At 44.2% G+C, this 24,269-nt stretch overlaps 1 protein-coding gene across 9 annotated transcripts in view; it reads left to right on the top strand.

Annotated features, from left to right (window-relative positions):
• TEAD1 (TEA domain transcription factor 1) overlaps nt 1-24,269 on the top strand; it is a 381,458-nt gene that overhangs the window by 329,341 nt on the left and 27,848 nt on the right. For all 9 annotated transcript variants that reach the window (XM_043481323.1, XM_043481325.1, XM_043481326.1 and 6 more), the window contains one exon: nt 9,782-9,955. In XM_043481323.1, coding sequence (XP_043337258.1) covers nt 9,782-9,955 — 174 coding nt within the window. The remainder of the gene's footprint in view (nt 1-9,781; nt 9,956-24,269) is intronic.

The following is a 24,269-nucleotide window of genomic DNA, read 5'->3' as shown; positions in this document are numbered from 1 at the left end:
GTCTGATGGGTGGCTGTGCCCTGTCTATGCCTCTCCCCGCTTTTTCTCCTATGTCTTACCAAGCGTTGCCTTCCAGTAGGACACAGGAGACGGAGGGTTCTCTGGTGCTGGAGGTGATGGGTCGCTGTGGTCGCCCTGGCCTGCATGACTGCGCGCTCTCCCGTCAGCTTCTCCATGCCAGTCTCACCCTCTCGTAGCAAAGGTGGGTGGTTTGCCGTCCATGTCTGAGCTTCTCTGGACGCTCACCTCTTTATTCATGACCATCTGGGGATGAGGCAATTGAAAGCATCTGGAGAGCTGGGTTTTATGGGCGTTTCACAGAGGCCCAGCCAGGCTCCACTTGCTTTCCTTGGCAGGTCAGCACCCCGCCCGCGTGCCTTCCTGGTCGCGGTCCCTGCAGTCAGCCAGTGGGTTCTCACAGCTACACTTGTGTGCGGAAGACTCCCTTCTAAGAGCACAGTGGCCGCTCTCTGGAGATGGTGCTGGAATGGGGAGGTGGAGTGAGCTGGTGATCCTGGGGTGAGGTCCAGGAAGGAAGGACTTATTTGTTCCTTGTTTCTTGTTTCCAGTGATGTTTCTTTCTGGAAACAGCACAGGGAAGAGAGCGACCAGCACCTCGGGGCCAAGTGGCCAGAGCAGGGCTGGTGCCTCTGAGCAGAAGCTGAGGAGAGAGCCTGCTGGATCGTGAGCAAGCCCCGCAGCCCTCCTACCCCAACAGGTGCCAAAGATGCAGGTCACTCCCCTTGGCCTGGTCTTGCAGCCACTGCCTGCCCCTGTAGGGCCCCGGGGTCATCGCAGTTTGCCCAGGCTGCTCTGGGGGGCGTCTGAGCAGACTGTCCAGGCAGGAACTTAACAGGAAGCAAATGTAGGTGATTTGTCCTTGTCCTGTTTCAACTTGTACATTAGCATCCCTTGACATGAGTTATTTGTCTTGGTTTCTTTAAATTCCTAAGTGGATTATAATTTTTCTCCTGGTATTATTTGACAGCAGTCATTTTTTAAGGTTTTACAGCGTTCTTCAAATACTTGGAATTTTTGGAACAAGTTTAGGGAAACACCGCCATCTTCAGTTCAGACTGTGTAGTGCAGTGCTGGGGCGTGTCCATGGGAGCCTCTGAGATGCCAAGCGCCAGCAGATTCTTGGGGCTTTTCCTTTCCTTTTGCAGAAAAAAGTGAACTGCCTCATCAGAGGGCTCTGGATTAGAATGAATTAGCAGCTCTTTGGGAAAAAAAAAAAGAGAGAGAAAAGAAAATTAAACTCTAGTGGCCATTCTGGGAGTTGTTTGTTCTGGTTTGTCTCATCTGCCCCAGCCCCACTTGCCAGGACAGACTTTGCATTCTTCACTGGGAGAAATTCAGGGGCCAGATCCCTCAAGGCCTTGAGTGCATGTCACCTGCACCCCAGCCACCTTACAGTATAGGACCTAATACAGTCAAGGAACAGCCATAATTTCAGGTAATCTCACCCAGAGTACAGACACATCATGACTATTGGGGGAAATAATAATAGCAACAATAATAATAATGAAGAATTGCATGCTTGGTACAGCGTTGTGGATCTTCCATGTGTGATCTCCTTTAAGCCTCGTGACACTCCTTCGAGGTAGATACTATTATTATCCCTGGATTACGGATGTGGAGAGGGATGGAAGCACCCTCCCAGATGACTCAGCTAGGAAGCAAGGCCGGCGCCAGGATTCAGACCCAGACCCCGTCTGACTCTGGTGCTTGAGTCCAGTGTTTGGCCCTCTGCCCCCCTGCCCCCGGCAACTTCCCTAAGCAGCAGAGAGAAGGAGAGGCAGAGACCAGGAAGGAAAGTGACCTCTTAGAACTACCTTAGAGGAGGGGTGAACATCCTTTGTTAATCCCCCAGGGTAGCTAAATAGCCCTTTGCAAGTCACTCTGTGGAGATTTTAGGATTACATTTACCTTTGTCACTGTTTACAACTGCTGTGAAGAATAACTGGAGGGATTATGCAATCAAAGAAGAAAATGAACGTTTCCCCAAGTTGAAATAGGAATCTGTGTATTAGATTTGTGGCAGGGGCAGCTGAGTGGGAGTCGTCTCTGCCCAGCAGGATTTGCCCCGGGTCAATGTCAGGCTTTCTGGTAAACCCTACAGGCAGACAAGGGTCCGAGCTCCTGCTCGGTCATCCTGAGTGTCTTGAGCCGGAGGAAGGCTCTGATCTCACCCTCGTTTTGGGTCCAGGGAACTTGCGGCCAACTAGAATAAACATCCTGGAGCACGACTGTGTGTGTTTTTGTTTCCCTTTATAGTTCTTTCCTCACGAAACTCCATGATTGTTCGGGATAGCTTTGGATTGGCTGCTTATTTAATTTAATAAAGTAATAGATGTGCTTCATGTGTAAGCCCAATCAAACCCCAGGCATGGCCTTTAAGGAAAAGCAGCTGTACCCTGCCCGCCCTGCTCCATCTCCCACTCCCCCCCCTCCTCCCAGTCCTCCTTAGGACAGCTGCCTGCAACCTTTCAGCCCTTGCTTTGTATATTCGCTTCGTATCTCTAAGCAACGTACTTACACTACCTATCTCAGTCCACGATTTGAGACCTTATCTGTTGACTTCTTACTGTGGAAGACCAGGACTTAACTCTCTGAATTTAGCTCATGACCCCTACAACCTCCATCCCCACCCCTCCAATATGGTTATTTCACAATTTTTGGTTTAGCACTTAGTATTTTTACTATGAAAGTCATTTTGTTGATTCTAAAACTTGTTTTTCCTGAGATTTGTCATTGCCTTTGTTTGTTCAGTTTGTATATACCTACACAGACTCATCCCCCATGTGTCTAATAGAATTCTCAAACTCTTCTCCCGATGGTCAGCTAGGTCAGGGACTCCGTCTCTAGCCCCTTTAGGAGCCCTCCAGCTTCTAGGTCCTTGTCCACCCTGGACTGGCTGTCGTCCAGGTCAGAAGCCCAGCTGTGGTCCAGCTTGTTACCGCTTGTGCTACCGCTTCATCTCCCGTCTTTTTTCGTTTTACTCTCTCATTTTAAAAGAACATATCCTCCTGTTGCTATCTGAGAATAGTTGTGAGGAAGGACAATTTTCTGAAACCTGACAAATCTGGGAGTGTGTTCTGTTCACACATGTGATGGATAACTTGGTTTTCATCTTAAGCTTATGAACCTTTGTCCACATTTTCAAGGTAAATTCCACATATGTTCTCCTTGTTAATGAATAACACTATATGTTTAGTGCTGGAGAATATGGACATCCATATAAAAAGAGCAGGTAAGTGCTGACAAAAGTCATTTGATATACAGGAAAGGGAATGTTGACTGTCCTTATCCCAATCTTCTCTATAGAAATCTTTGAGAACATGTATTTAATGGATGGCCAATGGTTCTGACTGCAGAGGCAAAAACCTGGCTCCATACAGGTTCTTCGAGGAGACACGCTGTTTGTACTATTAGTTCATGGATTCCCTGTGCCCGACAGTGCCTGGTACATAATGGACCTTAGGTGTGTGAAAGGTCACACGCCTTTTAGGTATGAAATCCAGAAAGAAATATGCAGAGTGAGTACCTTTTCTGTTGCTGTATTGATATGTTGATAACCAGCATGTCTACAGAGCACGTGGGAGACTTTCTTGTAATTGAACAAGCCAGTGTTAACCTCTACTTTGGATGCAAAGGAAATTTAGTCTCAGACTTTGATAGATGTAACTCATTGACACTCGCCCTGTTTCTGCTTGTACATTCCCCCACACACTTGGGATTGTTTTTTGTTGACGTTGTTGTTGTTTGTGTAAATATTTGTTTTCTGCCACATAGGATAGAACGGCTCTTTTTTGGTTTTGTTTTCATCGTTAGTTTTGGGACAACCATCACTGCTGGAAAGAAAACAGGATTTATTTGGGAAGAAGGGAGAGAAGTGAGGTTCCACCCTAACCTTTTTCCCTTAGAAGGAGATCTGGCAGGATGGGAGGTAAGACCTCACCAGAGAGTTTTTAGGGTTTTAATTTTGTTAAAATTTGAACCCAAACGTATCAGATAGGTGTTTTCTTTTCATCCTTCTAGATGTGGGGACAGAGGGATTCCTCAACCTGGCCAGGTTGAGTTAAGGAGAGAGGGATGTCTGTTTGTTCCACTGCTGCAGCCTCCAGGACGCCTTCTTTAGCCCTTTGTATTCTTAGAAACAAAGTCATCTCTTGGCAGGAATAAAGCTACTCGAATGCCAACAGTCAGGGTTTGGTTTCAAGTCACCAGCCTTGGGGAGGCAGTGCCTGATTGCCTTTGGCAAAGACAGCCTGCCCGTTCTCAGTTCATTTCAGCGACTTGGGCACAAAGGTAACTTCCTCAGGACAGAAACCTTTGAAGACTCTATCTGATGAATCTGTGAGTCAACGTGTGTCCCAAATTGTAATTTCACTTCTCAGAATTTGGAAAACGCTATTCAGCTTCTTTTCTTTTTTTTTTCTCAAATCAACTTTCAGAAAAAGTAGATCTGAGTTAGAAGGATCTAGGCATTTATATATTCTCCTGGAGACCGTGCAGTTGATGTGTGCAGCAATGGATCCAAGTTTTCTTCTTAACTTCAGGACTATTCCTGGATGTGTGACCTCAGGCAAATCTGTTCATCTCTGAGCTTCTATTTCCTCATCTGTGAAAGTGACTTTAATAAAACCCGCCTACAGTACCGTTGGGAGGCAAGGATTATCCGAGGTCACATATATCGAAAGCGCATTGTACAAACACTGAACAGACACGGCTTCCTTTCTTCCTGCAGACGTAGGTGAGAGGCCCGCACTCCAGCCGCTAGTAAGGAGTGGGCCATAATCAAGGCTCTGAACAGTCATGCGGCTCCACAACTTGCTCCCAGCTCTTGGCTTATTTGTGTTTATTTTTTTCTTTGCTAGGCAGGAGGGATAGCTAAGGCAGGAAAGTTCTTTTGCTTCTACCCCAGGATCTAGTTAATCTCACATAATAAACCACCATAACAGTAGTCTTAGCAGCTACGATTTATTGAACACTTCTTGTATGCCCAGGCCCTAGGCCAGAACCCCCTCTGTGCATCATTTCCTTTAATCTTCCAACCTGTTCAATATGACGGTCATAGATCCCCACTGTACACAGGCGAAAACTGAGATTTCAGGTTCTTATCTGGTTCTAGAGTGCTCGTGCACTCAGCATGTTGATTTTCAGATAAACTTCCTTGATATACTGAGCGATAGACTCAGTCGCTCAATCGTGGCCGACTCTTTGTGACCTCATGGACTATAGCCTGCCATGAAATTTTCCAGGCAAGAATACTGGAGTGGGCCCACTGAAGAATGGTAAATTTTACCTTCCATTCACTTTCCTGATCTCTGACCCCTGGAGGTCCAGGCTGTGGTCCTTGTGTTCCAAGAGTTGTAACTTCACCCCAACTCTGCCCTGGCCCATGGAGGCTGGCGAGGTGGAAGAGCAGGGAGTGAGGTGTGCTTAGCAGACTCAGATTCTATTCATAGATGTCCCCAAGGCTCTGTTTGTATTCCATTCTTTCCCATAAACTCAGTGCCAATAGACACCACAGCAAGTGACCAAAGTGGTGCCTCTCAGAGTCTGGCAGGGCTCGGAACTTGCTGCAGTCAGAGGTGAGTAATAAGGGCTGGGTGATAGACATACAGACAGCCAGTTTGGATAATGGAGGAACAATGCCTTTGCCTCTGCTCCTGTACTGGCGGGGACTAGGTGACCAGCAGAGGGGCAGACACAAGACATCCCTTCCTCATCTCTGGGGACCTTGCACCAGTGTCTGTGTTCCCCGCCTCTCCTGTGTTGTTTTCTCTGCTTTTACCCTCTAAATGAGACTGGAAGTGCCTCAGCATCGGTGCCCCAGGTGTTTCTGTGGGCTTTGGTTTGCTTACAATTGAAAAGATGATGTGATAACATTTGAGAAAAATTTTAAAAGATCAGAGAGAGGCACTTCACCTCTCCCCATAACCTTACCTCCCTATCATGATGGTGGCTCCTGCTTTGCTTCAAAAGTTCCCCTCGAGCACAGCATATTCTGTTCTTGCATGCCTGTGTCCAGGACTCGGTCCATCCTGAAATCCAGCTGGGATAGAGGCGGGGTCCTTGTCAGAGCTCGAAGTTCTTCTTTTTCATGTCACCTGACACCTTTGAGGGTTTGGGAAGTCTTGGTCAAGGTGACTCTGGTGTTGATCAGAAGGTACTAGGTCTTGGCCACACTCCTTGTACGTGCAGTGGCTGGGGACAGCTGGCATCAGCTGGGGTGTTGGCCCTCCTGCTCTTCGGTACTGTGGCCAGAGATCCACAGGGTGGGCGGCAGGTCATGGGTGTAAATCAGCACTTCTGCAGGATACATTCATAGGGTTTTGTGACCAAACAAGTTTGGAAAACTTTAGGCTATAGAAAGTTGAACAGTGTTTCATAGTGTTTTTAACTTGTTATATTCACTGTGAACCTCAAAGCAGAGAGGTTTTGTGAGAAATAATAGTAGCTAACATTTACTGAGTGTCTACTCTTTGTTGAATGGAGGTGATCCAGTAAGCCTTAATATGCAGTACTTCGTTGGGAATCCCTGCAGCCCCCTTGAGAGGTGGACACCACCACTGTCCCCGTGTAGAGGCTGGGGAGACTTAACCCAGTGTCATGGCTGATTGGAAATAACACAGCGTTTTGGGCTGGAGCAGACTGAGCCCAGACTCGTCTCTCAGCACACAGACTGCTTGTACAGTGTGTGCACTTCTTTTGTACAAAAGAAGCTTGGAGCAGCCTTCTTTTATTTGGGACTTCTCATTCCTTATGAGAATATAAGAATATTCCCTATGGGAATAAGGAAGCCTTCTTCAGTGATCAGTGCAGAGAAATAGAGGAAAACAGTAGAATGGGGAAGACTAGCGATCTCTTCAATATAATTAGAGATACCAAGGGAACATTTCATGCAAAAATACATATAATAAAGGATAGAAACAGTATAGACCTAACAGAAACAGAAGATATTAAAAAGAGGTGGCAAGAATACACAGAAGAACCATGCAAAAGAGATCTTCATGACCCAGATAACCACAATGGTGTGATCACTCACCTAGAGCCAGACATCCTGGAATGCAAAGTCAAGTGGGCCTTAGGAAGCACCACTACGAACAAATCTAGTAGAGGTGATGGAATTCCAGTTGAGCTATTTCAATCCTAAAAGATGATGCTGTGAAAGTGCTGCACTCTATGCCAGCAAATTTGGAAAACTCAGTTGTGGCCACAGGACTGGAAAAGGTTGGTTTTCATTCCAATCCCAAAGAAGGGCAATGCCAAAGAATGTTCAAACTACCACATGATTGTACTCATCTCACACACTAGCAAAGTAATGCTAAAAATTCTCCAAGCCAGGCTTCAACAGTACATGAACTGTGAACTTCCAGATGTTCAAGCTGGATTTAGAAAAGGCAGAGGAACCAGAGATCAAATTGCCAGCATCCGTTGGATCATCAAAAAAGCAAGAGAATTCCAGAAAAACATTTACTTCTGCTTTATTTATTATGCCAAAGCCTTTGACTGTGTAGATCACAACAAACTGTGGAAAATTCTTAAAGAGATGGGAATACCAGACCACCTTACCTGCCTCCTGAAAAATCTGTATGCAGGTCAAGAAGCAATAGTTAGAACTGGACATGGAATAACAAACTGGTTCCAAATCGTGAAAGGAGTACGTCAAGGCTGTATATTGTCACCCTGCTTATTTAATTTATATGCAGAGTACATCATGCAAAATGCCGGGCTGGATGAAGCACAAGCTGGAATCAAGATTGCCAGGAGAGATATCAATAACTTCACATATGCAGATGACACCACCCTTATGGCAGAAAGTGAAAAGGGACTAAAGAGCCTCTTTATGAAAGTGAAAGAGGAGAGTGAAAAAGGCTGGCTTAAAACTCAACATTCAAAAAACTAAGATCATGGCATCCAGTCCCATCACTTCATGGCAAATAGATGGAGAAACAGTGGAAACAGTGACAGACTTTATTTTCTCGGGCTCCAAAATCACTGTAGATGGTGACTGCAACCGTGAAATTAAAAGACACTTGCTCCTTGGAAGAAAAGCTATGACCAACCTAGACAGCATATTAAAAAGCAGAGACATTACTTCGCCGACAAAGGTCCGTATAGTCAAAGCTATGGTTTTTCCAGTAGTCGTGTATGGATGTGAGAGTTGGACTATAAAGAAAACTGAGCACCGAAGAATTGATGCTTTTGAACTGTGGTGTTGGAGAAGACTCTTGAGAGTCCCTTGGACTGCAAGGACATCCAACCAGTCAATCCCAAAGGAAATTAGTCCTGAATATTCATTGGAGGGACTGATGCTGAAGCTCCAATACTTTGGCCACTTGATTTGAAGAACTGACTCTTTAGAAAAGACCCTGATGCTGGGAAAGATTGAAGGCAAAAGGAGAAGGGAATGACAGAGGATGAGTGGTCGGATGGCATCACTGACTCGATGGACTTGAGTTTGAGCAAGCTCCCGGAGATGGTGATTTATAGGGAAGTCTGGCGTGCTGCAGACCATGGGGTTGCAAAGAGTTGGACACAACTGAGCGACTGAACTGTACTGAACTGATGGGGTTAGTACTCAGAAGGACTCTAGTTGGAGAAATGCCAATGTAAACTCGAAAAGTGAATGCAGACTGTTGGGAGAATGGTGACATGGGTTTCTCTTACGAATCCCATTATGTTCTGAGCTCCCAGGACCCTCTGCACGCCAGATGTTTTGGTGTCAGATTAGGCTGGTTTTACTGCCTATTCAGTAGAAGAGGCAGGCATGGGGGGTCTGTGTATAAGGTCTAGGCCAGTAGTTCTCCAACTTGGCTGTGTATTGGAATTCATCAAGGGAGTATTAAGAATAACTGATGCCTGGCCTCATTCTCAGAGATGCCAGTCTAGCCTGGGTGGGACCCTGGCTTTGATGATTTTTAAATGTTCCTTGGTGATTCTGCTGCAGCCTGGTTGAGAGCCTGTTGTTTGCCACATTCCTTTGTGGTCCAGTTTACCCTGTCTTATACCAAAGCAAGGAGAAGAAAAGGTTTTCATTTATTATTTAAGTGACGTGAGAGGGTTTTGAGTTGTTTCATTCACTTTTTGTGGATGAGCAACTTGTGTTCTTTTTTTATTGATCCTGTATAGCCTTGCACTGTGAGTCCTCTCCATGATCTATACCCATGACTGTAGCTTTGCACTGACATTCACATACTGACCAGCCCTCATGCAGAAGTGCTAGATTGGTCACTAAGGGGACATATGAGAAAGACACTCCGCTCTCTTATTCCTGCTGGAAGAAGTAAGTGGGTACTGTTGCTCAGAGTACTGCATTCTTGCTATTGCTAAGGGAACTGGAGCAACAAGTGCTTTCTGGGTGATGGCATCAGCTGAACCACCCATACTTCTTATTGGGCTTTCACTGTAAATGATGTGCTCCAGAAATAGTCACTGTCATTTTCCGTTGATCAGGGGAAAACTGGGTAATGGAATTGTTTCTAGGTTTGGTAATTGGGTCACAAGTCATTTCTTACTGTATCTACAAAAAGACGTTTTTAGGCATTTGGGAAGAACATATGCCCTTGTCAATAATAGACAATGATTGTTTTAACCCTGAGCTGTAATGACTTTTCTTAATATCATCATCTTTTCAAAGGCACAGACCTGAGGCTGTTGAAGGAGGGACTCCAGGATTTCGAGACCACCACTCTTTATGCAGCTCGAGATGGTTGTGTCCTGGGTTGACCATAGGGTTTGTAATGGGAATGTTTCTGTTGGTTTCTTGCAGTACAACAAACACCTCTTCGTGCACATCGGGCACGCCAACCATTCTTACAGTGACCCGTTGCTCGAATCAGTGGACATTCGTCAGATTTATGACAAATTTCCTGAAAAGAAGGGTGGCTTAAAGGAACTGTTTGGAAAGGGCCCTCAAAATGCCTTCTTCCTCGTAAAATTCTGGGTGAGTAAGACCTTGCTGTTATTTCAGTCATTTTTGTCTGAATGGTCGCGTCCTACACCCGAGGGCAGAGCTGCAGTGGTTGTGGGTTCCCACTGACTGATCTGCCCGATCACTAGGGGATCACACACTAGTGCCGTGGGCGTCCTCACGCAGGCCACGTGGCACAGTCACATGAGGACCCAGGCAACATTGCCGTCCCTGCCGAGAGAGACAGGTGGCCCCTTGGCTTTAAGAACTCAGTTGTGCAATGACAAGAAACCTCGCAGATGGCTGGAGTCACAATGGCAGACGCAGGGCACTAGACTCTCTATTGGTTCTCAGTCCAGTAAGCAAAGTGAAGTCACTCAGTTGTGTCCAACTCTTTGCCACCCCGTGAACTGCAGTCTGCCAGGCTCCTCCATCCATGAGATTTCCCAGGCAAGAATACTGGAGTGGTTGCCATTTCCTTCTCCAGGGGAATCTTCCCGACCTGGGGATCAAACCTGGGTTTCCCACATTACAGACAGACTCTTCATCGTCTGAGCCATCAGAAAAGCCCAGTAAGCAAAGCGACCTATAAATTCCATGGGAGCCTAGGACCCGAGGCAGAGGAGGGACTTGGGTGAAGATAAAGACATGCTGCAAGACTTTAAGGGTCAGAGAGAATACGAAATGGCTCTGCCTATTGCGTGCCTCATTTGTGCTTTCAGACACCAAGGGCACGTTCCTCCAGCTGCTGGGACTGTCCCCTAGCCTCCGAGGAGATCTCTGCTGTCCCTTCTCCGCTGGTCAGGCTTGAGCCAGAGGACTGCTGTGGGGTCAGGGGTGTGTCCTGGGGGCTTAGACCAGAGAACTTGCTGGCCTTGAGCGTTTATAACTCCTCGGTTTTGACGAGAATAAAAAGAAAATGGCTTCAAATGTTTGCGCTTCTCAGCATGGCCTTAAAGGTCCCGAAGGAGCTGGTTCCAGGTGTTGTGCTTCCTGTCCATCCTACAGCCGGCCTTTGTGTGTGTCTGGATGGACTTTGTACAGTTTTCCTCCTTGCCCTCCTTTTGAGATGGTGGCTTCTTTATTATCACCTCTTCCTTTCATAAATAATGTACTAATTTTTCTCTTAGTCTCATTGCATTGTGTACTGCCTCAGTTCCCAGGCTGGGTCACAGTTAACTGGGATGTGTGTCCCGTTCCTCTCTGGACACCAGGCTCCTTACTCATTGTGTGGCCACACTGATCGAATGCATGCGGTGGGCTGTGCGCTGGGCTCAGGCATCACGTGCTTTTCCTACAGTCCTCCCAGGGTTAAGTGGAATTTGCTTCGTATCCAACTAAGAAAATAGAGATGCAGAGATTACAAAGGACAGGTGGAGACCTGGAGCTTGAAATCAGATCCGTTTGAAAAGTGGCTCTGCCCTGTTTTCTGGTTTCTTTTGCCCCCGGGACCCTGCTTACAGGGTCTGTGTGTCATTCTTCATGTCTCCAGAGCTACGCAAGTGCCTGGCGCGCGCGCGCGCCCACACACACGCACACACACGCACACACACACACACACACACACACACGCGCGCACACACACACACACACTCCACAAATGGCAGAACAAACAGACTAAGGAAAAATTCATGTTTGAAATTCCTTGGGAGAAAATTTACATATTCAATTTAATTTGTTTTGTTTTTTTAATCCTTGTGTGGTAACTGGATTTCATTTGTCATGCTTCCGTATTGAATTTGGATTGTGGAAGTAGCCTTCTACTTAAATTAATGTTCTCAGGATTGGTAATACATGTGGACACCCTGAAAAAGCAGTAACAGTCACTTCCTTTTCCTAAATTAGTGACTGCCACCAATGACTTGAATGGTGGTTGGGGGCCAGTTATATGGTAACACTACAGTTTTCAATGTGTGGCCTGTAGACCCATAGGGGGTTCTTCAGTAGCCTTTCAATGGGCCAACAAGATCAAAACTACTTTAATTATGACACTGAGATGTTATTTTCTTTTTGAATTCTGCTGATATGCATACTGATGGTTCCAGTGTTATAGGGTAAAACTGCTAAAGCCTTGGATCAATCAGACTGGGTTGCATGCACAGTTTAAATTAAAAAAAAGAATTGGTGAAACCAAGAGTGTCATTTGTGAAAGTTTATTACATCTTAGACCGAGAGCACACACTGAAAATGGATGCGACAAACCTGCCTGCTCCGTCAAGGAAAACAACTGATATTTGTTGTCAAAGATAAAATTTGAACTTTCAAATAAAAATAAGAATTTTGGAAAATTTGTATCCACACTGGTGAACTTGATGGCTTCCCAACATTTATGACTTTTCTGATGGGATCCATAGTCATATTAAAAAGTGTGATTTTTTTTTTAATACTGTGCAAGATAAACCAATGGGTTTTAATTTAACAGTATGAAAAGTTCATTGAGGGTTTCAGACTCCACACTGCAGCTAACCTTTAGAAACCACTGCTTGTCAAGTTTTGATTTAGTGTCAAAGAAAAATGGCCAGTTATCTGAAGAGCCTATTAAAATAGTCTTACCTTTCCCAGCCACGTGTTTATGTGAGGCTGGATTTTCTTCAGGTATTTCAACCAAAAGTTGAAGGACAAATCATGACAAATTGAATTTAGAAGCAGAAGAAGAATAAGAATTTAGAAGAAGAAGAAGAATCTAGGTATTTTCCATTAAGCCACACATTAAGTATTGCAAAATGCAAATCAGTGCTGCCTTTCTCACTGATTTTTGTTTTTTAAAATATAGGTATGGCCAATTTAAAAAAGATGTGTGTTAATATAAAATAACCTTAATATTATTTTTAAAGCAGGTACTAAATATTTTAAAGCTTTCTCAGTTTACAATTCTGATATAGAAAATATCGATAGCTATAACCTACAGAAACAAAAGCTCTTTGAGACCCTCAATAAATCTTAAGAGTGGAAAAGGGGGCCCCAAGATGAAAAAGTTTGAGAACCACTATGGTGAAAGATATAAAAGAGGCTGTTCTACCCAAATAAATTAAAATTAATCAGAAAATAATAGGGTAAGATAAAAATAAACCATTTTCAGTGCTTTCAAATTAAAGTGTTGGTTTTTAATGTTAATAAGACTTCTTATAACTTGCTTGTTGTTTGACTATAAAGTAGAATGGAAACTATTGATATTAGAAAGGTTTTGTTTTTGCTTGTAAAATTTTCCATTTTACACAGAGGATGATTTTAATAAATGCTTTCAGTGACGGGGCCCTTCAGTCACTAATTCCCAAATAACGAGGTCTAGGTTTGCAAATGTTTAGAGTGTAGTGGCAGGTATGAGATGTGCAGATTTAGAAACAATTACTACGAGATTAGATATTAGTTTATTAAATTAAGATTTGCAGAATTAGAATTACAACTGAGCTCTCCTATGAGTATGATGAAAGACATCACTCCTTCAGTATAATTAATTGTTAGCAGTACTTAACCTTTATGAAGAAATTCAGTCCTAACTATGTTACAATAAGTGAGAAAAGGCAGTTTGAATTAGGTTTACACTTTGCTGCAGTTTGAAATCTCATTGGCTTCCTCTAAAGACTTAGAAAGTGTGAATTAGACTTTGACTCCCTGTGCTTGAATGTTAGTCGGTGTTTCCAGTGGGTGTTTCTTAAGTAGGCTTAACCTTCCCTTTAAAATGTCTTTCATATTAGCAATTTGCTTCACAGATTTTCGTTTTCATGTAAATTCAGTACATCTCAACAGAGGTCCTACCCACACATCTCCTTTCTTCTCCTTCCTATTTCCTCTTTCTCAAAGTACCTGCAGTCTCCAGGTTATCACCAGCAGGATGACTTAGTTTATTCATATGTTTAATCGCTCCATGTCCAACCTGGGCTCGGTCAGGCTAGAGCAGCTCAGGAGTCTGCTGTGGGTGAAACCCTGAGTCCACCTGAAGTATCTGCACTTAATGCCCACTCTGTGGCCCAGCTCTTTGCCATGTAGTGGTCGTTCCACTGGCTTCAGAGCAGAAAACTGACTGGCCTCCCCAGGACTCAGACGCCGAAACACACATGAATGACAGAGCCACAGTAGAGTCCAACCTGAACTTCTTGGAAACAGTAGACTGCTGTTGGTGCCGGGGTAAACGGACACCCGAGTGCCCCATAATGACAGATCTTCACAAAGAAGTGACGCTGCTTCACTTCAGGTGCCCTTGGCTTCCATCACAGACACAGTGGAAAGCACAGATTCCAGAGTCCAGCAGATCCGGCATTGATTAGCTGTGTCACGATGCAGAAGTAACTCTGCCTATCCATGACTCAGTTTCTTTATGTGTAAAGTAGGAGTTATCACATGTACCTCCCAGGGATTAAATAATACCAAGTGTGTGCTTATGCCTGGTATATTCACTAACTGCTTGACTACTTTCAAAAAGCAACTTGGTTTTTTACACACCAACTCACATATACCTACACACACTCACATTAAAAGCCTTATTATCAATGTCTAATAAAAAGGTTAAATTATGATACCCCCAGTAAAGAGGGTATGTTGTCATTAATAATCTGTGAGAAAGCATCTCACCACCTCCTTATCACCTTAGTTGAGTTACTTGCACTAGTTGTGTATACTACTATACTAAGATCCCCTGGAGAAGGAAATGGCAACCCACTCCCGTATTCTTGCCTGAGAAATCCCATGGACAGATGAGTTTGGCAGGCTACAGTCCATGGGATCGAAAAGAGTCGGACACGACTGAGCAACTAACACTAAACTAAAAACTAGTAGCTTAAATTTGAATCCCCAATTAAAGTGTCTCAGAAAAAATGTAGTTTGATGCAGCATTGAAATTGTTATTATGATTGAGGAGGAGTATGGAACCAGATTTGTGGTTAGTGAGGCCAGCATTTTGCACTGGCAGAAAACCATACTTCTTATTTCCTTTTAAAATAATGATCAGATGCTCTGTGGGCTCTAAGAAAGGAAGGTGTCCACCCACAAGTGGACAGAGCTGTGCTTTGCTTCAGAACTGAGATCCATGCAGATGGGTTGCCAGTGATATGGCAGACAATGCAGCTAATTTAAGATAAAATGTCAGCTGCTTTGGAATTGATCAGAGAGTCCCCAAAGCTGGAAGAGGTGGGTGTGATTCAGTCATGCATCCTAAAAGACAGAAACCCAAGTATAACTCTCAGCTCACTTTCAAAAGAAGTTTGTGTCCAGCCCCATGTAGTAGTTTTGTTGCTGTTGTTCAGTTGCTCAGTTGTGTCCAACTCTTGTGACCCCATGGACTGCAGCACCCCAGGCCTCCCTGCCCTTCACTGTCTCCCAGAGTTTGCTCAAACTTATGTCCGTTGAGTCAGTGACGCCATTCAACCATCTCACCCTCTTGTCGTGTCCTGCTCCCCTTGCCTCCAGTCTTTCCCAGCATCAGGGTCTCTTCCAATGAGTCGGCTTTTCTCATCAGGTGGCCAAACTATTGGAGCTTCAGCTGTAGCATCCGTCCTCCCAATGAATATTCAGGATTGATTTCCTTTAGGATTGACTGGTTTAATCTCCTTGCAGTCCAAGGGACCCTTAAGAGTCTTCTCCAACACCTCAGTTCAAAAACATCAATTCTTATGCTCAGCCTCCTTAACTTAAGTAGAATAGTTTACTTAAGTAGTAGTAATTTACTTAAGGGAATAAAAAATGCAGTGAAAGTAATATTTTTGGAGGGGCCTCAAAATTCTCCTCGGTCTTAACAGTGCTCAGAAGTGTCAGGCTTGGCGCCACTGGTTAAAGAAAGCCACACATTCCTAACATGTTACTTATAAACCTTACAGTCAAAAACTATTCAGCAGAATCATTAGGATAACGAAGGCTTACTCTCAAACTTTATTTGGAATAATAAAGAAGAAAATAATATGAAAAATGAGATTGTATGGATCTGTATCGTTATTAAAAGAGACAAATTCTTAATATACATTTAATTACAATGCTTCTTTTTTTCTCTCAAATCAATTAGTGGCATGTTAGAAATCAGGATAGACTCCAAGTTACCCAATGGCTATTTATGTTTTGCTTTTTAAAATTCTTGGAATTATGATCATCCGGTGTAAACAATTAACAGTATATTCATAGTCATTCAACTTTCTTAACCTACTTTTTTGGAGGAAGAAAAAGCAAGACTAGTTTTACTAGCCGGAGTAGATGTGAGAAGATATTATAAACCAGAAATGGAAAAGAGTTATCTGGAAAGAAGGCAGCCTTTAGAAGATACTTTTATCTTGGTAGGAACAAAATCACATTTGTTGGACAAAATGACAGGCACTATAAATAAAACAACTGGGCTTTATTTAGGGATAAGAAATCGGGTGCACATGTAAACTGGCCAAATAGACCCCCCTTTGGAGTTTCAGCCTGTTTCTAATTGGATTGTGCGTGATTTAGGCTAGAATTGTAGACTCGAGTCTATCATTTGCGACCAAATGTCTCTGTTGCTATTCATGGAAAAGGATGTTAGCAAAATGGAATAATATGCTTCCCACATGTTTTAAACTGTTATCAGTAAGAAAAGGGCCTTTCAGTTCAAGATTTTCATTTCACTCTACTTTGGTCTCATCTCACAATGGTGTTAAACTCTGAAAATACACGAACAATAGGAAATGATGGAATGATGCAGTGGAAGGAAGATTAAAAAGAAACACCACCATATTCAGAGGTACTTCTGGGACTAATATGTAATAGATTATCTTTGGTAGACTGTGACTCTCTTATTGTCTTCACCAGGTCTGGTTTTTTTTTTTTTTTTTTTGAAAAATCATCTCTGGCTAGCAGGTTCTGATATTTCATGTCGAGGGATGAGGGGGAATGGTAGTTAGTAACCTTGCACATCCAACCCATTTTGGTTTGATTTCATGAGAATGGTATCTGGAGCTTGTTAGCACTTGCTGCAATGACTGCAGTCTTTTATTGCTTCCTTCCTGTTTTCCCAGCCCAGTGACCTAAACTTCTTTGTAAGCCTTCCCCCGGGAGCAAGGATCCTATCCAGTAACACTTGTTTATGTAGTGCAATGTATATAGCAGATTCTCAACAGTTTATTTTCTTTAATTTGTTAGATGAAGAGTGATTTCATTCCGTACACCTAGAGGAATTGCTGTACATGGGGTCCTATAACTACCCCTGGGCCAGCTCCGATTGTATAGGCAGATAGCCTAGGCATCTGAGAGTTTGTTGACTAATCTTTCTCAAGGAACTTACTGAAAGCCAGTGGAGGGGAGACCTCAAGGGATTCACACAAAAGCTTTCCAGGCTCTCTCTGGAATTTGGGTTCTTATAGAAATAGTTTAATCATTTGCTTTAGCGTTGAATATACACATCACCAGTGAGTCATTCAGCAAATACTCGTTGATCTCTACTTTGCTACTAGAAAGCTGAGGGAGCAGACATGAGTAAGAGGCAGACTTTAGGGTCTGGTGTGGGATGGCAGACACAGCAGATAAATGACAGCACTGTAGGGTAGGGGCTATAGTGGAAATGTGAAAACATAGGTAGAGGAGGAACTCTTTTTGCTTGAGAACTTTCTGGAAGGCTTCACGAAGATGTGGCATTTGAACTGATTCTTGAAAATTTAATCAATGGAAGGAGAGTGGGAAGGAGTTTGCGGGGGAGGGGTTGTGCAGAGACCAGGAATCCTAGTGAGAGTTGCTGGAGGGTCCCAGTGGCCGCCAGGCCTTACAGAACCAGGAGAATGGTGCAAGTTGAGAGTGGAAAGATACTCTGCCTGACAGTCACATTATTTAAAAGAGTCTGAATCCCCTGAGAACAGACGGCAGAACAGGACAGCCTGGAAAAATGGGAGCAGCAGCTGACGGTGCTTTTCCCGAAGGCCCTTCACCTCAGTCCCACCACAGACACTTTTTTTTTTTTTTAACCTGGGACTCTTCAGGACATCTAGGCGGAATCTAAATTGGGAATTCCCTTAACCTCATGGAAGAATCCATCTGACAGCTCTTCCTCTCCTGCTTCCCATCCTGGACCATTTGGCTCAGTGGTTGCTAACAAAGCCAAGGTCAGGGATCCATCCATTCTCTGCTGCATGGGGCTGTTTAACTCTGCTCCCTGCCGCAGTTACAGGCTGAGATACAAAGCCACGGAGCCCCCCAGAGCTGCTGCTAGCCGGAAGCCTGGGGGGAAGCAGATGCATGTGGTCCGCCCGCACCACCCGGCATTCACCCCATTCATGGAGGCACAGCTGACTTTACTTGGTAACCGTCCCCGGGAAAAGCCTGAGAAGAAAAGAATTGAAGTGGCACTATCGGGGTGTGTGTCTGCTTATTTCCAGGCCCAGTTTTCCAGGGAATGAGTTAATCAACTTATTAATCTGGTTATAGTCATAAACCCTTCAAGGATCTTAGGCGTTTGGACCTTTATAGACCCTTGACGATATGCAAAACTTCCTCTCCCTGTGAGGGTAGAGATTCAGGGTACACCTTACCCTCCCATCATTCGCATTCTAATTTACTGTCTACGTGACAAAAGCAAGAGAAGCTTGTTAAATTTTCCAAGCAGTTCCAAAGACTTTAGAAGGAAGAGTGAGATCTTCCCACAAACCCTGTGTCTTTCTCGACTTCTTATGTGCATGCACAAACATTGTACATACTCCACTTGTTTTTTACCAAAAAAAAGTGCTATGCTCCATGTGTTATTCAGAAGCTTCATTTTTTTCCCACTCAAAAAATATTTTGGACATGTCTCCTTACAGCAATGAAAATTTGAGCAAAGTCCCGATTTTTCTTATGCTCTTTAGTAAAGGTGAATTGTCGGAAGAGTTACCAGATTTAGCAAGTTAAAATACCAGCCACCCAGTTTGGTTTGAATTTCCGGTGAACAGTGTATACTTTTTCAGTGTCTAGCCCATGTCATCTTTGGGACATAGTGATATGTCCCTATCCCTATGAAAAAGTATGTGGTTTATCTAAACATCAGATTTAACTAGGCAGCCTATATTTTATTTGGCAGTTTTACACTTGTTAATCAGTTGATTGATTTGTTGTCATTGTTCTGTGTAAGACTTTTCATGCACAAGAACTCCAGACCAGAAAAAGGCCCTGTTTCCTGGTCTGGAGAGGGTGGTCTCTGGTCAGTGTTCGCACAGCTGGTGAATGTGCTGGGTGGAGGGCCAGCTCAGCTGGGCGCCCGGGACTCATTAACTGCCTCCACTGGAGACAACTGGCCGGGGCCACCGCTTTGTCCTAGGGGTTGAGACCTTGGCTCTTTCATCCCAACTACTGTGTGAAGTCACCAGTGGCAGTTACCTGAAGTTGTATGGGTGATATTAATTGAAAATTTTTTTTAATGAATGCCAGTATTTGTAGGAATTTGCAATGCAAACAGCCAGTCTTTCAGATGGTGCCTATTGTAATTAGAGCAAGCTTTTAAGATTCTTTGAAGTACTAAATGTTGATGAAATTCGAATAGGGGTGCCAATCTGCGCTATGAAGGGGCTCTTGGCAGTTGTCTTTTAAAATCGTCTATTCTGTAGATGTAAATACATGCCATAATCAGTGGGGAGTAACTTGGAGAGCAGGGGCTGAGTTTATGCCTATTGTTCTTATTTAAAACAGCTACAGCTTCTGTCCTGTGTCTGGCCGGGGCACCAGGCAAAATGAACACTCTCAAAGACGCCCTGCCCTTCGGGCAGCTTTCTCACTCTCCTCAAACTCAAGTCCAGTCTTGCTGGGGGGTCGTCCCTCGTTTATCCCAGCTTCCCGCACCCCAAGCTCCGAAGCCACTCGGGGTGGCTTCAGGGGTCGTGGCCAGGGAGCAGATGCTTACAAATGAGTCAGGCGAGAGGGTTGTGGAGCAGTCATCAACCTCAAGACCCCCTGCCCAGGCTGCTTCGGGAGTACTTCTCTGCCTGATGGCTCGTGGCGGAGGGCAGAGCGATTGTCCTTTGGCGCCTGGGGGAGCAGCTGCAAGGCCCGCGTGGTGCCCGGCGCGGCCGAGCCTCACCATGTGGCAGGCCTGGATGGACGCCCATGACAGGGCCCGGCTCCCAGCGCCTCCTGCCAAGGAGCCAGATGCTGCCATTGGAAAAAATTGCTTCACAATTTGAAATCTTGGTCCTTTGATCATTGCTCGAAGAGGATGAAGAGGAGAGGTTCAAAGTGGTGGTTTGAAAATGCCAGCGTCCCCTTGCATCCATCAGTGCCTATTATACTGTCTCTTGTCAGGGACAGTCCTCTTGATGTTTTCATTTTTTTGCAACCAAGTAATTCTGCCCAGCCCTTCCAGGCCCTCCCAGGGGGAAGGGAGAGACGGGTGGGAAGGGAGCCATCTGCGGCCTGCTCCTTTCCTGACCCACTACCCCAACCTGCGCCCCTGCCTTTGAGCTGATCTGTTTCCTCTTTTTTCCTGTAGGCCTTTTCTTTCAGAGGCTGGTGACAAAGGAGTTGTCCTCAGCCGAATGCTGCGCCCTTCCATTCTGCACTTGCAACCCTAACGCTCACTTCCTGTCCTTCAGGTACCTGAAACTAGCTTTCCAGGGGCCTGCGGTTTTGCTGAGTTGATCCCCTGGTCCAGCCCTCCCTGCTGTATGGATCCAGCACAACTGGGTTAGATCTCATTTTTCTCAGCCATGAAATGGGAAGAATCATTCTTTGAAGAATATTGCTTTTTTTTTTTCCCCCAATTTCAAAAACATGAAACAGTGGAACACAGATGTGAACAAATGCGCTTGCTGAATGAGAGGTAATGGAGGAGAAACCAAGCCACAGTCTTGTCTGATAACTTAACGTGTTTCAGCTGCAGAAGTAACAAGTGTGAGAGAGGATTATTTAGGGAAGGATTTGGGGAAATGTGATGTTTCACTTTTTCGTTTCCTTGCTGTCTAGTGCAGTCTGCTTTCTGTGGTTGGCATTGCTGTTTTCCAGGACCTGTCCACAAATAGATCCCCAAGTCTTTAATTCATTCCCCAGGTGTTTATTAATTATTGCCTTTTTTTTTTTTTTTGCTTCCAGACAGAATTTTATGACATCTCTAATCATATCTTTGTGGGAAAGATAGTAATTTTGTACCCGTTTAAGCAGTTATGCCTAAAACCTAAGGCTTGTTTTAAACTCACAAATCGGAAAAACTACTTATTTTTCTGTTTGAAAAAAGTCATTTCTGTGTTTGTGCTGCTTACTTGATAAGTGTGGATAGGGACTCAGACTGACTCTGGGAGGAAAGCTTTTACCTTGCTTGTTGATTATGAGCCACCGTCTACTTTGGGTCCCACTCGGGAGATCTGACTTGAGGCTCTGCTTCATCTCTGTGCTGGTCAGTGTTGAAGTCCACGGGTTGATAGGCGTGGCCATTTATTGGCATGTTTCAGCATACAGATGAGTCTCGTGTGCGTTCTCTCTTCTTGTCACCATGGTGGCCTTTGGAAGCAGGTCTTCTCTGAGTTGAGAGATGAGAACAATGAGATGCAAAGGAATGATGCCCGCTGTCCATCAGGTGTCTGCAATAAGATGGGGACAGATGCAGAGTCAGAATTCTCAAGTCTCTGGACTAGGTGGAAGGGAGATCAGCATGGAGTTTACTAAAAATAAGCCTGGAACTTGGATCCTAGGAAGCTGATAGAAACTGAACAACTTTATGGGTGAGAAGTGGGTGTGGAAAGGTGAGATCAGGGGGGAAATAAAAGAGAATTGCCGGGTTGTCTTTCAGCACTGTTCTTAGGGCTGCGTGCTTCCGTAAAGCAGAGCTCTAGGTGGAAGCTGCTGAGAAGCCAATGGCAACTTAATGGGTATGGTAGGCAGTGGTGTGTCCAAGTTCTTCTCATGGGGCCAGGGCACGTATTCCAATACATGGAAAGTGAGGTAGGAGTTGCTAAGAGTAGGCAGGGAAGTATCTTGGGTTATGTGAGTGGGCCCAATGAAATCACAAGTTTCCGTAAGAGTAGCAGAGGGAGGTGAAAGACGAGGTCTAGAGAGCTAACAGCTGGCCATGTGGGGACTCAGCCTGGTGTTGCTGGCCTCTGAAATGGCAGGGAAGGGACTGAGAGACAGGACTGTGGAAACTGAAGGAGACAGAGACTCACCTCTCCCCAGAGTAGATCCACCAGAAAGGGACACAGCTCCAAAACCGTGATCTCAGCCGGGTGAGATACATATCGGATATCCCACCTACAGAAGTAGAGAATCATAAAGTGGTTTTGTTTTTAAGTCACTAAATTTGGGGTTGTTTGTTAAAGCAGCAATAGAAGAGTAATACAACTCTCTAACACTTAAATCTGCCCAGAACATGGTAAGTATTTTATTGACTAATGATTTTCCCATACCTGAAGGTATTTAGCCAGAAGACAGTGTAAGTCAAGATGCTGCAGAAGGATTCCTGCATTGAGTGGTAGGAGAAAGAGCTGGACTCTGAACCCAATTCATATGGAGGGTTTTTGTTCTAGAGCAAAATGGGTGAAGATTCCTTAGAAGGGCCCATTTGCATGGACTTGCCCCCTCCAGCCACATTTGCAAGGTTTACTTTGTTTTTTTAGGAACATGGTCCAAGACCAGTTATGCAGGAGGAAACTTACCCTGCTACCCTTCTTATGACTGGACTGAAAATAATATCAACACAAGACAAATTAACAGGAAAAGAGAAATGAATTTTTAATTCATGGTGTTGAGGTTCACATAGAAACTGGACCTAAGAAGTGGCCAAAGCAGGCATCTGTCATACTTTTTAGATAAATGATAAATTTATGAGGAATTGACAGGACAAAGAAACATTGGTTTGGAGAAAATCTAAACAGAGTTTGGGCTTGGGGAAGTAAATTTTAAAAGTAACAAGATGTGTATACAGACTTCTCCACCCTAAATTATCCATCTCTGGTGGTAAGGGTCTTCTTCCAACTGCAGATGCAAGGAGGGCACCTTTCACTGAGAGACTTATTTCCTGCTTTTGGGGAGACAGAGGGGAGGGTCCAATGTCTCTGTTCATTGCTTGTTTCTTAAGTAACTTTAATCCAAAATAATCAAAATGCCACTGGGGCACATTTTTGGGACAGCCTGCCCTGTGCCCCAACAGCTGTCTCATCTCCTGAGGACAGGATATGGTTTGAATTTGGAATTTGTTGGGAAGGTAAGTTTGCTGGTTTTAGTTGTTTCTTGGACTTTTGTATTTATTTGCTTTTAGAAAATATCCTGATTTCAGATAAGAGCTGATTTGACAAAAATAGTTTGTATGGCTGGAAACGGCACTTTTTTTTTTTCCTCTCATTTTCTTGCCTTCAAAACTATGTGGAATAGGTTTGTCTTGAGTTTTCAGTTGAGAAAAAGGAGTGGAGAGGGGGATAATGAACTCAGCACGAATCCTAGACTCATTAGAGTTCACCTCCCCAGTTGTTGATTTAATGCTAGCATTCTTTCTTTGATATTACCTTTGCTCTGCGGGAGTTCAGTGACCACATTTCTTTCTGGGATAATTGTAATATTATCAGCTAACAGATAATTATCTTTCCCATCAATACCTCCTAGAAAATTCCCAAAGAACAGCTGTGATATGGTTGGATGACTGTGTAATTATTTTCCATGTTCAAAAGTAATTGAGAAGCAGTGGTAATAACAGATTGCTTATTTACTGTTAGTTGAGAAGTCTTTTAAAATGCAACCTGTTAAATATATGCTAATAATTATAAAGTTTTCTCAAGCTGTTTTTTTAAAAAAACAAGATAATTCAAAAACCATCTGTTCCAAGGAGGAGGAGCTAAGATGGCGGAGGAGTAGGACGGGGAGACCACTTTCTCCCCTACAAATTCATCGAAAGAACATTTGAACGCTGAGCAAACTGCACAAAACATCTTCTGATCGCTAGCAGAGGACATCAGGCTCCCAGAAAAACCATCTGTTCCTCTTACCTAAATGAAAGCTGAAAATGCACGTATATCTCATAACCAGCAATTCTGCTCCTAGGGACACCTAACAGGAGTGCATACATGTGTTCATGAAAAGCGTATCCCAAGTATTCAGAGTAGCGCTCTTCATAATAGGTTCAGTTTGAAAGCATTGTAAACATCCATCCGTAGAAGGGATAGATGGTGGTATTTTCCGTTTAGCAGAGTACTCTAGTGACAAAAAGGATGAACCGCACACCACAGCATAGATGACTGTCACCCTGCAATGCTGCACAAATGAAGCTAAGAGGAATCAACAGTATGCGACTCCTTTCATGTAATACTCAAAAAACCAGACGAGACTAAAGGAACGTTACTCTTGTGACACGGGGGGTTTGAGGTACACTGGAAGGGAGCAGTGTTTGATGTTCACTGGAATGGAGGGTGGATGAGGGGATTTCCTTTCTATTTCCTTACCTGGGCGCTTGGTTACATGGGTGTGT

This window comes from Cervus canadensis, chromosome 11 (genome assembly GCF_019320065.1).
Source record: "Cervus canadensis isolate Bull #8, Minnesota chromosome 11, ASM1932006v1, whole genome shotgun sequence".
Lineage (NCBI taxonomy): Eukaryota > Metazoa > Chordata > Mammalia > Artiodactyla > Cervidae > Cervus > Cervus canadensis.
This window is presented reverse-complemented; position numbering and strand designations above follow the sequence as displayed.